This window comes from Corvus cornix, chromosome 7, assembly GCF_000738735.6.
Source record: "Corvus cornix cornix isolate S_Up_H32 chromosome 7, ASM73873v5, whole genome shotgun sequence".
In the NCBI taxonomy this organism is placed as follows: Eukaryota; Metazoa; Chordata; class Aves; order Passeriformes; family Corvidae; genus Corvus; species Corvus cornix.
In genome coordinates, this window is record NC_046337.1 from 5,719,478 (window position 1) to 5,734,373 (window position 14,896).

A 14,896-nucleotide genomic window follows, 5' to 3' on the forward strand; every position below is an offset into this window, starting at 1 on the left:
TTATTCCTGATATCTCATCTAAACCTGCCCTCTGTTTGAAGCCATTCCCCCTTATCCTCCCATTCTATGCCTCTGTCCAAAGGCTCTCCAGCTCTCTTGGTACTCCCTTTAGGTACTGGCAGGCGCTCTGAGGTCTCCCCAGAGCCTTCCCTTCATCACAGTTTGAACTGTAATTTACCCTGATGCTGAGGGCAATGACCAACATGTTGCAGCTGTCATTTTGGGTGTTATTACACCAACTTTCCCAGTTCAGTGCCTTGCTGAACAGCATGCTTAATTGAGTTTATTCCTTCATTATTCAGAGATTACCACTCTGCTGACATTGTGTCCCACAGACGAAATATATTAAGATCTGTCAGTGTTGTTCCTAATGGCGCCAGATCATTATTCCCCTTGTAATTCGTCCTCTGTAGATGTTACTCAATGGTTCACCACAAGGCACTGCTAAAAAAAGATTAGGACCCCAATGTTACCAGGAAACACCAGATGCTGCTTTATATTCCATAAGCAGTTATAGCTCTAAGGTGGAAAGCAGGGCCAGCAGAACATCTTCAGGGCCAGAAACATGTGAGAAAATTTCCCCTCACAATTCCACCAGACTTTCTTTGTAATGACGGAAGAGAAAAGCACATTCCTGACCCTGCCTGAGTGGCACAATACCATTTCAACTTGATGCTGCAGGAGCAATGCCAGATGGATGGGTGGGATCCCAACCTAGGGGAGGAAACCTGTCTACAATTCCATCATTTTTTCAATAAAACCATAACATTTAAACCACTTTACAAAGCTGTGAATAACAACACGACAAGATGAGCAATGCCTTGTGCCCCAGTCATACCCATGTGTTGTGATGATCCAGGTACCTTTGGATGGGGAAGGACCACACAGCTGCTGGGCTGGTAACAATTCTTCTTTTTCTCTTCTGATCATTGGAATAAGCAGCAGCATTGAGTTAAAAATAAGACCAAGCACTCTCCAGATCTGCAATTATTCTCTCGACTTGTACTTGTCTGTACTCTTTCTCCCACTAATCACTGCAGCACTAAATAATACCAGGGGAGTCTGAAATCCAAGGCCAATCTCAGACCCAGTAAATGACTAATAACACGAGTTGTTTACACACATTTAATTCAACATACCAGAAGCAAATTCCTCACTCTCTTTAGCATTTTATTTGCTTATAAATACAAGTCAATACCACAAGATGGCACTTTCTTACTTGCAACACACACTATTATAAACACTTACCCTCTTCAAATGTTCCCAGATTTTTACGACATGTAACTTCTCAGTGGTTCTGAAACATTTAAAAAAGCAAGACCTTCTACAAACTGCATTTGTGTTTGATGTATATTAAATGAGGTCAGGTAATTAAATTCAAAAAAAGGAATTTATAAATATTTCAGATAAGAAAATTTAAATACAAAAGCAGAGTTTGTTTTAATTAAACTGAATAACAATTTAAACTGGCCATAATGTATCTACATGGTTTAATTTAATTTAAAATCCTTTTTAAACAATCAAATCCTCTAGCCATTCATCAAAACACCTATCTACTCAGCTCTTTAAAAAATATTCTTGGTTAAGAAACCACCTATGCTTTTTCATAACAATCCTTATTCTGTCTTGTAGGTGGAAATGAAGCAAAATCATATTCCAGACTAGAAAACAGGATAAGAAGGAAGAAACTTTAAAAAACCTGATAACTTCAGACACTTCAACTCATTCTTCCTTGCATTTCTCAAAATACATGATCTGGTTTTAAAGTCTTTGAACGAAATGTAAACACTAGAAAACTCATTGTTGAAGTATGTGAAGAATAAAGAACCCTGCACTAATATAGTGCATAATGATGCTGTGTCAAACTTGTCATTTACAGTAAATGTCACATTTTCCTTGGGATTGTCATGCCTTTTTTTTTTTAAACTAATTCCTTTTGATGTCTGTAGATTCTCTCTTGTTTGGTTATTCCCATTGTTCAACAGGAAGAGATGTAATTTCTGGTCTCTTCAGAAAAGTTTCAGAAGATCCAAGTTTTTGACTCCATTTTTTGTTAACAAAGAGGTGACAAAATTCTCAGCTTGCAATACTTCTGTTCTGCCCAGGATATTATACATCAGGAGATTCCTCAAAAAACTGAGAAGTCAGAGAGTTCCAAAAAAGAAAGCAGTTAAGGCAGTTGATGTCTACATTTGGATTTCTTGTCTATGTTACATATCAATGTCTCCATCGTAGGCCAGGGTTAGAGGCTTCTGCTGTGGTGGAGGGCTTTGATGCTGCTTCGTTTTTTTGCTGCAAGAAAAGCATTTCAGAAGACAAAATTACAAACTGTAACAAGCTCAGAAACATCATCAACCCCCAAACTTCAATTAAAAAAGTCAACTTTCCACAGTGGCCACTGAAAGCTGTAACGGGGCGGCACCACACGGCCCCTCTGGTGTGCTCTCACGTGTGTGGTATGGACACACAGCCTGCCAGAAACGGGCAGCCAGCTGTGCTGCCCACCTGCAGAGGATATAAAGCACATTTGTCTCCCATCTCTTCTCACAGCTGACAAAATAAGGAACACCTCACATAAAAATCAGAGCATGAGCTGCCTGGGAGTGGGATATTCTCATTTTTCTTTGGCAAGGTATTGAGGCAACAATAATTATTATTGAGAAATGCATTTCCTCAGCAGCCTCCAAGTGATGGAGAAGTGTGTAATGTTATTTAAAAAATCCTCTGTATCCTCTGCTGTGAAGCCACAGAGAAATGGAGCTACATGGCTTGGAAAATAAGGGAACTGCAGCTCCTAAGCTGTTATTTGAGCTTTTAACCCAAGAGAGAGGCTGAGAGAAAGACTAAGGGAGTGAGAGAGAATAAACTGTTGGATGAAAGAGGGCAGTGATGCTGTCAGGCCAGAGCTGTGACTCTCTGGTTACCTGCCCTGGTCTGACAGGTCCTGGGCCAGCTTGTACCAGGAATGTTTTTAAGTTCAGGCCAAATCCTTGGGAATTGCAGGACACCTGGATGCTTCCCACTTCTCCCTTCCTGTCCTCCCAGAGGCATCAAAGGCAGCGCCTTTCCAAATATTCAAAGCAGGGAGAGCAGCGCGAGCTCTGTAAGGCCGGGCTCACCTCCCCTGCCCGAGTAAGGCTTTGCTGGAGGAGGGCAGACACTCCTCACCCCCAGTAAAACCCCAGACCCCCTGGACTAAAGGTGCAGACCAGGCACCCTGTCCTTAACAATGGCTGGTGGGAGCAGCTTTAGACACAGGACATGTTTTCACCTGATGTATTCACTGCAAAAACCTATTTAGGGATTTTCTGAGCTGTAGCGAACAGCCAAAAAACCACAATTAACACCAAGAGACCCAATCTCCCATGAACTCTTATGCCATCTCTGAATCCATTTATCTTCCTGGCATGCACAGTCCTGGCAGTAGCAAGCTCACAAGGTAATAATGCACTGTGTGAAAAATAATATCTTTTGTTTATTTTAAACGACCATTTCATCAGATGCCTCCTACTTCTTTTATTGTGGGAAATAAAAATTCCATAGCACCCTTTCCTCCCCCATTCATGATTTCATAGATCTCTATTGTATTCCCACATCAAACATCATTTTTCAACTGAATGTCCCTATTCTATTTAGTCCTTCCTTGAGCAGAAGCCAGCTCCCTGTTCCAATCACTCTCCTTGCCTTTCTTCAGTTTTACTTTATCTTTTTTTGAAGAATACAATAAAACCCCTTTCTATTCCCAGCAGAAGTCTGAATAAATATAAGGGCCAATTGATAACCAAAAATAATTCTTTCCCTGCATGGCCACCAAACTTCTTCCCAATAAAGGCTGTTAACATTTACAGTTTGGAGAGTTTTAATTACTCTGAGGTAGGGGCCAAATGAAGACATTTAGGCAGTCCAACTTCCATCCTTTCCTGAAGCCTTGAGCATTAAATACCTGCAATGCAGTGTTGTGATGTATCTTGGATTATTTAAAAAAAAGCAAACTAGCTTTTATTTAAGGACAAAATACCTGCCATACTCACCACATCAGGTAGGATGTAAAAATCAGGAAAACAATGATAAAGAAGCCACCAGCTGATACTCCATATACCCATATCTTCAGTTTACCATCTGAAGACGAGGAAAAAGGATAGAGGTAGAAGAGGAGAGAATAAAAGACTTTATTCTAAAATACACAAAGTTTTAAGAGATCAAGTAAAGAGAAATTAGGAGCATCACTGATGGGGAACACAGCAAGGGCTGGCTGGGAGTAACCCATAAACCCTATACTTCCGATAGCAAAGAGGATTTCTGAAAAAAATCCATCATTTTAAAGACAAAACTTTAATGGAAAGGGGCAGGGACATGGGATAATTGGGGTAACATTCCCTCCAGAGCCCAGTGGCTGCCCTGGCAGAGGCAGTTCAATGCTGAGCTGACCCAGGCAGACACAGGCAACACCTGATGTGTTTAGCTGAGGGCTGAGAAGGGATGGGATTGTTCTCCATAAAGACTTGAGGGTCGGCTGGGGTAAACACCAGCAAGCACGAGTGGAAAAGCTGCTTAGAACTGGGAAACACTCGGGCAACAAATGGGAATAAATTCAGCTTAGAATAAAAACAAGAATAGGCTTTGTAATAGTAAGAGGGATAAAGCTGGGAAAGGACTTTCTGGTTGGGCCACAGGAGCAGGAGACAAAACTGGCTTTAAGACAAGGTAAGGCTGTGAACTGGGCTGTTTGGGCTGCAGTGACCCAGGACCCCTGCAAGAACCCCTCCATGCACATGTGGGCTTGAGTCTGTTCAAACATTCCCTTGTCTCAGAACACTTTACTTGGACAGATCCTTATTTACAAGCTTTGCATTAATAATAACAGCAATTTTTGAAAGACCAATACTTCTGTTCCTCTCTCTGAACTGGCTGGACAGCTTTCCCTGTAGGGAGCAGCAGGTTTGGTACTTTTCCATGCAGCAGCAGCCTGAGCTGATTCACAACAACAGAGCTGCAAAAACACACTGGAGGCAGGAACAGGAACCTGTGCTGTGCCCACAGACACAGTTTGAGAGAGGCCATTTCAAATTCAGTCAAGTGAGAGGGACAATCACTGAGCCTGGTTTTCATTTTATGTTTGAATGACAAATTTTTTCAAAGGGAAACACATTTAATCAGATCCCATTCTTTCTCATTTTTCTTCCAGGCTTTGTGGAAAGGGTGAGTACCTCTCACAGATTTTCTCTGCTCCATAAAACACTTGCAGACTATCTCCCATGAGAGAAGAGCTCTGTTCAATTCATCAGGTCCGGGTTGGTTTGTTTGGGTTATTTTGCTGAAGTCTAGGTATGAAATTTGTTGCCCTCTCAACTGGAGATGGCCAAGAAACATTTAGCAATCCTGCAAGGGGACTGTCACAGCCACATAAAGGCGTCACAGCATGTCTGCTGTGAAGGCAGCTCTGCTCTCCATCCCCAGCAGAAAGGCACTGGACCATGTCATCTGACAATTTACACAATGTTATTTAAATTTTCTCTCAAGTTGAAGAAAAGTTTCTGTACCTGAACTCTGGCCTCTCAGAGTGTGGTTAAGAGAGAAAAGCACAGCCTGATTTGAAATCAGTTCTGTGCACTCCTGTAGAGCGTTTAGAAGAACAAAAACATCAGCCTCATTAAATCAAAATAAAATTAGTGTTCCAAACTGTAAACAGGAAGGGCAATCACAGATTAGCTGGAGAAGGCACACATACTTTCACTGACCAACACAATGTCAAGGACTGCGGTGCTGCAGGGTGTTAAATGCCATCTATACAGCAGCTCTCACCACAGACCTGCTATCAAGAGCAGAACAGGTAGGTAACAGTGATTTCCTGGCTCAGCCAGCAGTAACTACTGCAAACCCCAGACTGGTGAGCCTGAGAGCCTCTTTGAGGGGAGTAATTACACATTTTGTCGTGAAGTTAGACAAAGGGGAATGATTTGAAGAGCACCAGCCTTGAGCTGGGGTCTGAAGAGCACATTCAGACTGAAGAGTTACCTGCAGGATGCCATGGGGTTGGTAGTACACTTAGCACACATGGAGCACCTTTATTCCTTTCCCACGTATTGTTTCTATAACATTTCTGCCCTAAAATTAAGCAACACCATGTTCTGTAAAAGTTTCTCAGTCACTACTTCTTTTGCAGACCCTGGGTGAGAGTTGGCTCACAGATGCTTCACTGAGGTAAAGCTCTCCAGAAGCTTTTGGGGCTGCAGACTCAAATGTAAAAAGACAAAAAAGAGAGGACTGCAGCACCTACCTATGCCTCCCTCCCTTTTTCTAACCCCATAAAGGTACCAGCCAAAGAGATGACACCTAAGTAAGACAACCTACAGAGGGTCAGGGATGTTGACAAAAAGGCAATTAACCTCAGACCTGTGACTCAAACTGCTGGTGAACTGTGTGGGTGAACTGGATGAAGGGTTTGATCGAAAAGCAGCCAACTTTAAAAGGCTTTGGACTGAGCTCTCTGAGCCCAGAGACTGTCAACGCAAAGGTTAACCACTGTCTGCAAATCAAATATGTAAATGTAACATTCAAAGTGTGCTCACATATATCAGACAGAATTATGGCCCCCTGAAGCCCCTAACAGAACCTTTCCCTACATGTTTTCTGAAGTCTCGTGTTCATTAGGAACTAATTGCAAACAAATGCAATGTCAGGTACCAGAAGAGGGGGAAGAACTGCACTGCCAGTATTTCATAACACAAGGAAAACAGATGCATTTCAGTCAAACCTGATGTGCCTGACACATTTGCTTCCCATTTTTAAAGTCTATTTGCATTTCAGAAATTTGTTTTGGATTAATTCATCTTCAAAACAACAGTCCAAATGGGAATCAGCTATTGCAACAATAGCAGACCAGTCTGAGCACATCCAGTCCATGGGTCCAAGTGGGAAGGATTTATGCTGTGGATGTCAAAGATCTACCTGGGACAAGCTGCTTGGGTACAGCAGCTTGTCTGCCTTTGTGGGACGCTTTTAATGTTTTAACTTCAACACTGAAGATAAACTCTACACTTTCTACCCTATTCTTTTAATATATTTTTGAAATATGGAAAGAAACAACCAATGTCTTCTTTAATGAAATCTTAAGCACTTCCTGCTCTGAAACTTCTGAAGCACTAGTGATCAATATCTTTCCTAGTCCAAACATACTACTTCTAGAAACATCATCAGATAATAGTTCTAAACATCCCCCCAAATCACATATGAGTGTACTTTTGCAAAATATTATTGCTTCATTCTGTCTTTGCTATCTCTCAACGTAAGAGATTGTGATTCCTCTGTACAGGCACAAAGGCATGAAAGACAGCATGCAAGCTGGAAACCAGGAGGTTGCTCTGCAGCTCCCAGACACAATCTCTGATGTTATCATCTACAAAGCTTGTACCCTTCCTCTACAGACACCTTCTAAAGACAATCTATTCTATTAATATTTAAGTTTTTCACCTGGATTAAAAGGTTGAATAGACCATCCTTTGAAAATGTCATGCATTTTGGAGTTGACAGGTTTATTTTTTCCGGCAATGGTCTTAACATCAGCTTTCTTATCTTCTAAACCTGGTACCTTCACGCAGTAATCCAGGAAACCATTTGATCTCATCACTTCCGTATATCCCCGCTCACAGCCGCAGACTCCCCTCTGGGAGATAAAAGGGAATTCAGCATTAAACCAAACAGTGCCCTCCCACAGAACAGTGCACACTGTAGGGAAAGCATGAACAAACTGCAAGGTATAACCAGCACACACCAATTCACCACCTCCAAAACAAACCAGTCAGGAACTGGTGCCTGCAAGCCCATTTCAGTTCAAAAAAACCCCAAATATGTTTGGGGAATTGGTTGAAGAAGAGTGAGTAATTATAGAGAAGTCCAACATATAAACGTTTTCATCCCAACAGGCTTAGTAACAGGAATTTGTGGCAAGCTCCTCTTGTCAGTAACAACTTCCCCACTGACCCTGCTGGGCAATAGAACAGACAAAACAAAATCAATCTCCCTTCAGACCCAAACCCTCCTCATGTGTTTCCACTCTGGTATTTCACAGGGCTATCTAAAATGAAGCTTTCTTATGACCAAATATCCACTACCCTGGATCAGACTGAGCAGTTTCTTCTTGAGGTTTTTTAAAAGTCTGTGGTTTGCTAAATAGATACTCAATTTTCTGGATTTCTATTTTAAAACAGTTTTTTTTATACTGTTTTCCTTTGCTGATTGTCTTATATCTCTAATGTCTGTCTGAGGGTCTGATACTCTTGATCTGAACAGGTGATTGATGCTCCTTTATCTCCTCTTTTACAGAAGTTTTAAAAAGTCCCTTTTCTATAGAAAAGTACAACAGCATTCAATGAAAATTAAACCAAGAAGTCCCAAAACCCCTCCACAGAACAAACCCAGATGTGCAACACCACATAAATACTGCCATCACTCGTTTGTGCAGGTTCATGGTTTCCTTTCAGGATGAAATTCCCACAGCTTCCTCCAGGTGGTACCACGGACACACTAAACTATTTTCTGAGTCCTGGAATGCAATCTAAGACGCAATCTAATTGATTAGATCTCGCAGTGTTAATTTCCCAGCCCTGCTCTGCATCGAGCAGTTACCTGTGTGCAGTAGGAGAAGGGTTTCCTGCACGCCGGGCTGCAGTGCCAGGCTTCGGCAGGTTTCGTCCGAAGAGGACACCCTCCTGGAAAAGAAAATACTGAGTGCCTTCAAGGGCATGTTTCTAAATGTTTTCATCTTGGATCACCACAGTGTAAGAAGTGCTTGCTTGCTTATTTTATATAGTTAAATACTAGTCTATTAAGCATATTAGCATAATATCTGTAGGCATCGCATTAATTAATTTGCCGTAACAAGGCAGGGAATTATTATCATACCCATCTAGTTAATGGAGAACAGAGATACACAGATTTAAGCAATTTGCCACTGGCCACATAGGAAGTTGGGGACAGAATCAGGAATTAGATGCAGATCTTCTGTGTCCTCATTAATGTCTTATCTACATAAAAAGACATAATCCACATTAACGCCCTTGCCCATCCTCACTTGGGAAAGCCTGTGCTTCTATAGGAATAAAAACACGTTCATGAGTTCTTAAATACTTGGCAACCTTTGCACCTAACACTTTTGTTATTATCCTAACTAGTCATTATAAATAGAACCAGACATGAACATCTGCATTTTTGTTTCCACTCTCTCCTCATTTACCCTGTGCATATTGAAAGAGATCCCATGGATACGCAGCCCTACTGCCTTTGTCAATCTCTCACGGAGCTTCAAAGTTCTGGCCATGAATTTCCCTTTTCATCCTGCACAGGCAGAATTTGTAGGTCACGGCAACAGCAGGAATCTCGCAGTTTGAGTGACTCGAGACGCCTGTGTTTTGAAAAGAAGAGGAGGTACAGAAGATGGGGTCTCTTACACGCGTGTGATGTTCTCTTCTGCTCTCCACCGCCACAGGAAGGTTGAACTGAGGGCTGTGCAAGCCAGCCCAGGCAAGCCTTTATTATGTGTGCACTCATTTCTGCCCATGACCAGCTTGCCAGTAAGGGCAATTAGCTCAAATACTCCTGTGTAATACATGTGTGACATTGAGCTGACAGCAAGGCTGGTGAGCTCCCACCTGTCCTTCTACACACAGATCCAAACTGAAATTCTGGAAGAGCGAGGAAGGATGCCCAACTCCCTCTGAGCAACAGATGCAGAAGCAGAAAAGCCAGTGTGGAGACATTTCATTCCCAAGTGTGCGAAGCCATTCGGGGACATACCTGTGACATTCACTCCGTCTGAGCGCTGACACCACACCGTGCGCACGTTGTCTCGCCAAAGGCTGGTTTGCCACAGGTAGTCGTAACACTTCCCTCCTGCAACATCAACACCAGTTACTCTTCACCTTGCAACAAACCCAGGATAAATTCTTGACAGGCAGGAAGCAGCGCTGTGGCTGAGCTACCTGAGCAAGGCCGTGTTTCCATCTCCTGTCCGGAGCAGCTCTCCCGGTTCTCCGGAGACTGGACGATGAAGGCCCTGGATCGAGACTGGCGCCCAGTTGTCTCAAAGCTCCTGCCATTGATGCAGGTGAGCTCACAGGAGCTCCACTCTGACCACTCTGTCAGGTGGCAGTCGCCTGCACATTGAAAGAAGAAATCACAGGTTTTCAGAAAGAATTAGCCTTGAAGGATAAGAACAACCTAAGCATACAACAGCTTTAATAGCGAAATATCCCTAGGACATCACGCAGTAGTACAAAATATTTGGATTTTCCGCTTCACGGGGTATCTCATTTTATCAAAAAACAAAGGAAGATTTTCTCGGGTGATCTAGAAACAGCAGACTGAGCATTTACCTGATCTGCTGAAGCACAGATTTGTACTACAAGGGCTGACAGTACTGAGAGCTATGGGAGCATGTCCACCTCAGACAGCTACCACAGGCAGAAAATTCACTGTGACCTTCCAAACCCTTTACCTGGGCAAGGCACAGAGCAGGGTAACTGCAGCACGCTTTCCTTCGATGGCAGCTCACCACACAATTCCTTTTGTACTGGTTCGGATGTAGCAGAAACTGATGCATCATGCACTACACACGTGAGGTTCCGGACTTGCAATCCATCTCCACACTGTCCACCCTATGGGATAATGAAAGGGAACAGAGGCACACATCAAAGACATTAGCAGATGACAGAACACAGTAGATTCTACAAGAAAGTCTTCAAAGATACAAACTTGGTCTGCAACAGTATCCCCAGTTGTGAGATGACAGATGGAGATCTCCACTACACACCTCTCTACAGAAGCTTGGAGGCAGGGGCAGGGCCACACAGGAAAGTGTGTCATTACCAAAGGTGTGGAAGAGGCTACATTCATAAAGGATTAATACCATCTTTGAGGTCTGTCCTTCTTGTCTTACTCAAATTAATGAATTTACTGATTCTTAATTAATGCCCAGTTACATGAACACAGACACTTTCGGCTTCTCTGAAGAAGCCAAGAGCAGGGCCTGCCCATAAGGAACAGACATTTCCTCTACCCTCCTTTGATGATACAGCCCAAGAAGAGCACTCACATGATTTAAACCCTGCCACAGCAAAAATCCTTACTGCACCATGGGCTGTGTCATGTTCTAAAGGGAGCAGACAGAGATCACCAACTCGTGTCACACACCCGAGTCAGCCATCATCTGTCACCACTAAACCCCATTTGAACAAGCAAAAGGAGGCTCCATCCGAGCCACTCCATGCCCATCATCCCAGTTCTGAAATACCCAGGCATACACCAAACTACTGACGATTGACTTCCTTTAGTGGAAAATCAATATTCCTTGGCCAAAGTTATGATCAAGAGCTGAGGATGCTCTGAGAGTTAAAGCACCGAGGCTATTTCTAGAGGCTGGAATTGCTTCATTCTCATCAGATAAAGAGCTGTGATGCTGTTGAGGTGCCTCATGTCTGCATGATGCCTTATGAACGCGCGCCTGAAGCCCTGCGGAAACGGCACTTTACAAAATTGAGTAAACAAAACTCAAGAAGAAGGAAGAAACATTGCTTTTATATAACCAAGGGAAATGCTCCTTTGGATTTCTTGGCAGTGGATTCTTTTAAAATAATGGACTTCATCTGCAGAACAGAATGGCTCCTACCGAGTGCATTCATCCAGCAGCAGGTTTGCTAGCAGGAATCTCGAGAACGCCTCTCCTGCACACACCTGGCAGCTTTTGCATTCTCTCCCTCCCTTCTGTTGCAGATCCACAATAAAATGGAAGTAAGAGCATAACTAGCTGGATCTAGAGCAGCTGCTAATCTAAAGCATCCTAAAGAAGTATCAGGGTAGATTTACTGTATGCAGCCAGATTCCAAGTTTTAACACCGTGGCTCACTTTAGAACTCTACTGCTCTAAATTACTGTTTCACTGCTGAAACTTCTGTCGTGGTCTGAGATTAATGGTGCGTGAAACACTCGTGCCATGGGTTAGAGTGCTTAGCAATGGCTGGTGGGAACAGAAGATGATGGGAGAATATTCTCGGGGGAAATGAGCACTAATCAAACTGCAGTATTTCCAGTTTGAAATGACTCCAAAGAATGACTAAATGACTGGAGAAGACAGAAACGGTTTTCAAAAATATGCTTCTTCTTCTTCTACAAACAGTATATAATTATTTACACACATATTAATATATAAATAGTAATAAGAATACTGAGAAATAAATAGGTCAAAACAATAAATTTTTTCAGTACAACACTTTCCACTATAAAAGGCCACAGGCAAAGTCTTCATTTTTCTATAACACTATATTGGAACTACATTAATATTTTCTAATGCTTAGAATAAAAAAAATATCCAAACCTATGAATTCTCAAAACAATCCTGAAGATAAAGATTTGCTTTTTAACAGCAGCTTCCACTTGCCTTCTTTCTTTCAAGACCACCAATGGGTTTTTACAATCGATTGAACACACTTAGAAGATAAAATATCACCCTGTCACTTACAGTAGAAGATGCTTTTTGGTATATTTGAAAAGGTCTTAAGCAATACAGGAGCATTGCATTAACTTCCTTATCATCTTCAAAATTATTCATGTCCTCAAAATTATACATTTAATTAACTGGTGTGGAACCAGAGGAAGTTTGTGGCAGCAATGGCACACTAAGGATGCAGGGAATAGCTGCTAACCAGAGGAGAACTGAAAGGAAACCATCACATATTCAAAACTCAGAGGATCAATTCTTTATTGTAAATGCTCTTTGGAAGGTGTGATCCTCTGAGGTTTGCCTAGAACCAGGATTTGCCTCGAGTCACGATCTCCTTGCAGAAATATGTGGGAATTTGACTTCCACAGGGGATTCCTGCCATTTGTCTGCAAAAACTCCTATCCTGACCTTTCAGAGGATGCAGAACTCATCCCGGGTTTCCTAACTACAGGATGTATGTGTCCCTCCAGCAGCACCTGCATGGAGCCTCCACCTCTCACCCTGCTCACCCTGCTAGGAAAGTAAGGAGAAGGTTTACACCTCCTGTGTCAGACAGCCAGGAATCTCTGGAATTCAGCACACTGATGTAAGGCAGCATGTCCACAAGCCTTCTCCCACATCACATCTGATACTTCCTACATATAGCACTAACAAGACAGGAGGTAACAGCCCTAATGAGATGCTTTACCCAGATGCACCTTCAAGAAATGTTTTCCCTTTTTGGCTTTTACTGGGGTTCATGTGTTCACAGTTATTTTAGGTAAAGAGTTGATTGGGCAATGCTTTCACAGGTTGATGAGCATTTAATCAGGTAAAAGTCTCTCTAATGAGGGAGTGTGGCATGATCACATTTAAGGGAGTGCTTTTAAAACCATTAGAAAGGAAAGGTTCTTAGTCTTGTTAGGTATGTCAGCCAGCTTGTGTTTGATAATGCCTGGCTATTCCACTTATATTCCCTTAATGGAAAAAATGACCAACAGTGTCAGCCACTGCTAATTTTTTTTTAAGCTGATCAGGGTAAACCACTTCAGCTCTAGGAGGAAAACAAGTAATGTCCTGTAATCCTCTGAAATTGGATGTACTGACCAGTTCCCAAGTTCTGCATTCCTCTGGATGCAAGGAAAATGCCCCATGCTGCCACAGGTGTGCCTGGGATGTGTGCAATTACTTGGGGAGCGATGCACTGATTTCCATACTGTGACAATCAGCAACGCAGAACACTAAGCAGGCTCTATTCCTAACCATGAAGACACCTCTAATTATTCACATGAAGCCAATTTAGCATAAAATAGTCCTCCTACAACTAGGAATTGCAGTCTCAGTTATAATACAAGAAAAAAATATTTTAGCCTTATAATTAATTGTCCCATTTCTATTATTACAGAAGACACTTTCACACTATGCATTTTGGCCTTACCAGAGGATGCTTTACCTTTTTTCACAAAGCATCCTTGAAAACAGGACTTCTGAAAGCTTTCTTTAGAACGCAGGCTTAAGCTGATTTTCCAGTAAAGCACAGGAATAAATCACCCTGTATTTATGAACTACATTTAATTCCTGAGCACCTCATTAAAGAGAAGTGAACATGAATAGAATGGCTTCTCTCCAAAACAAAGCAGAGGGGAGAGAAACTGCTCTGTGGTAATTGAAGGAGAGAAGCAGGCTCTAACTCACTGAATGCAGGGATGGTATCTGGGTTATGGAAGCCTGTGATTACTCGCTCTGAGCTGAAATTTAGCTGGGTTTGGGATGGGCACACTTTAATCTGCACAATGTGTTATTTATCTGGAGTAAGCTAGGGCCTTAATTCAGCTTCCCTACTAATTCTTTTATCAGCTTTGTTAGCTCCTATGGTTGAAGGCCTCTTCCCTGATGTTTAACAGAATCTCCTTACGTTAGCTGGACAAAATATCAGCTGATGCTACCATTTTGCTCTATTTATGTTATACATATGTTATACACATGTTTTACATGCTGAGTACAGCACATACAAGGACCACATTCACATCACTAGTTGCAATGAGTTGTTGATTATAGAAAATACAAATATACTTCTGTTTCTCTGATCTTGGACTGTCACTATCCAGATTTCATTTGTGAAAACCTGGGAAAATTCTGGGTATTTATTGCGCCACTCACATATTCACTACACGTCCCTCCACCACACTGAGAAATCACGTGGGTATTCAAGGCATTGGCAGAGCAGAAATCACAAGGGATGTGTGTCTTTATGTGCATTATTGGCTTCAATCTCCTACATGATACAATGTGGAGAAGCAGCCACAGATCTGGCACAGGTCCTGTCCCCTGGGACCAGACAGGGCTCGTTTCCACCACACTTCTCCTACCTCCATCTCACCAAAGCCAGATTTAAGAAGCCTGATAAACTTCACTGTGAAAGAC

At 42.3% G+C, this 14,896-nt stretch overlaps 1 protein-coding gene across 7 annotated transcripts in view; it reads right to left on the reverse strand.

Annotated features, from left to right (window-relative positions):
* Positions 1-1,149: 1,149 nt before the first annotated feature.
* The window catches only part of THSD7B (thrombospondin type 1 domain containing 7B), a 299,357-nt gene continuing 285,610 nt past the window's right edge, over positions 1,150-14,896 (reverse strand). For 4 of the 7 annotated variants that reach the window (XM_039555302.1, XM_039555304.1, XM_039555301.1 and 1 more), the window contains 7 exons: positions 10,493-10,652; positions 9,978-10,151; positions 9,793-9,888; positions 8,626-8,708; positions 7,471-7,663; positions 4,032-4,119; positions 1,150-2,292 (listed from right to left, as the gene is read on the reverse strand). In XM_039555302.1, the coding sequence (XP_039411236.1) occupies positions 2,211-2,292; positions 4,032-4,119; positions 7,471-7,663; positions 8,626-8,708; positions 9,793-9,888; positions 9,978-10,151; positions 10,493-10,652 (876 nt within the window). In that variant the 3' untranslated portion in view covers positions 1,150-2,210. Of the gene's footprint in view, positions 2,293-4,031; positions 6,106-7,470; positions 7,664-8,625; positions 8,709-9,792; positions 9,889-9,977; positions 10,152-10,492; positions 10,653-14,896 lie in introns of those variants that run through there. The other 3 variants (XM_039555306.1, XM_039555307.1, XM_039555305.1) reach the window with 2 other exon arrangements.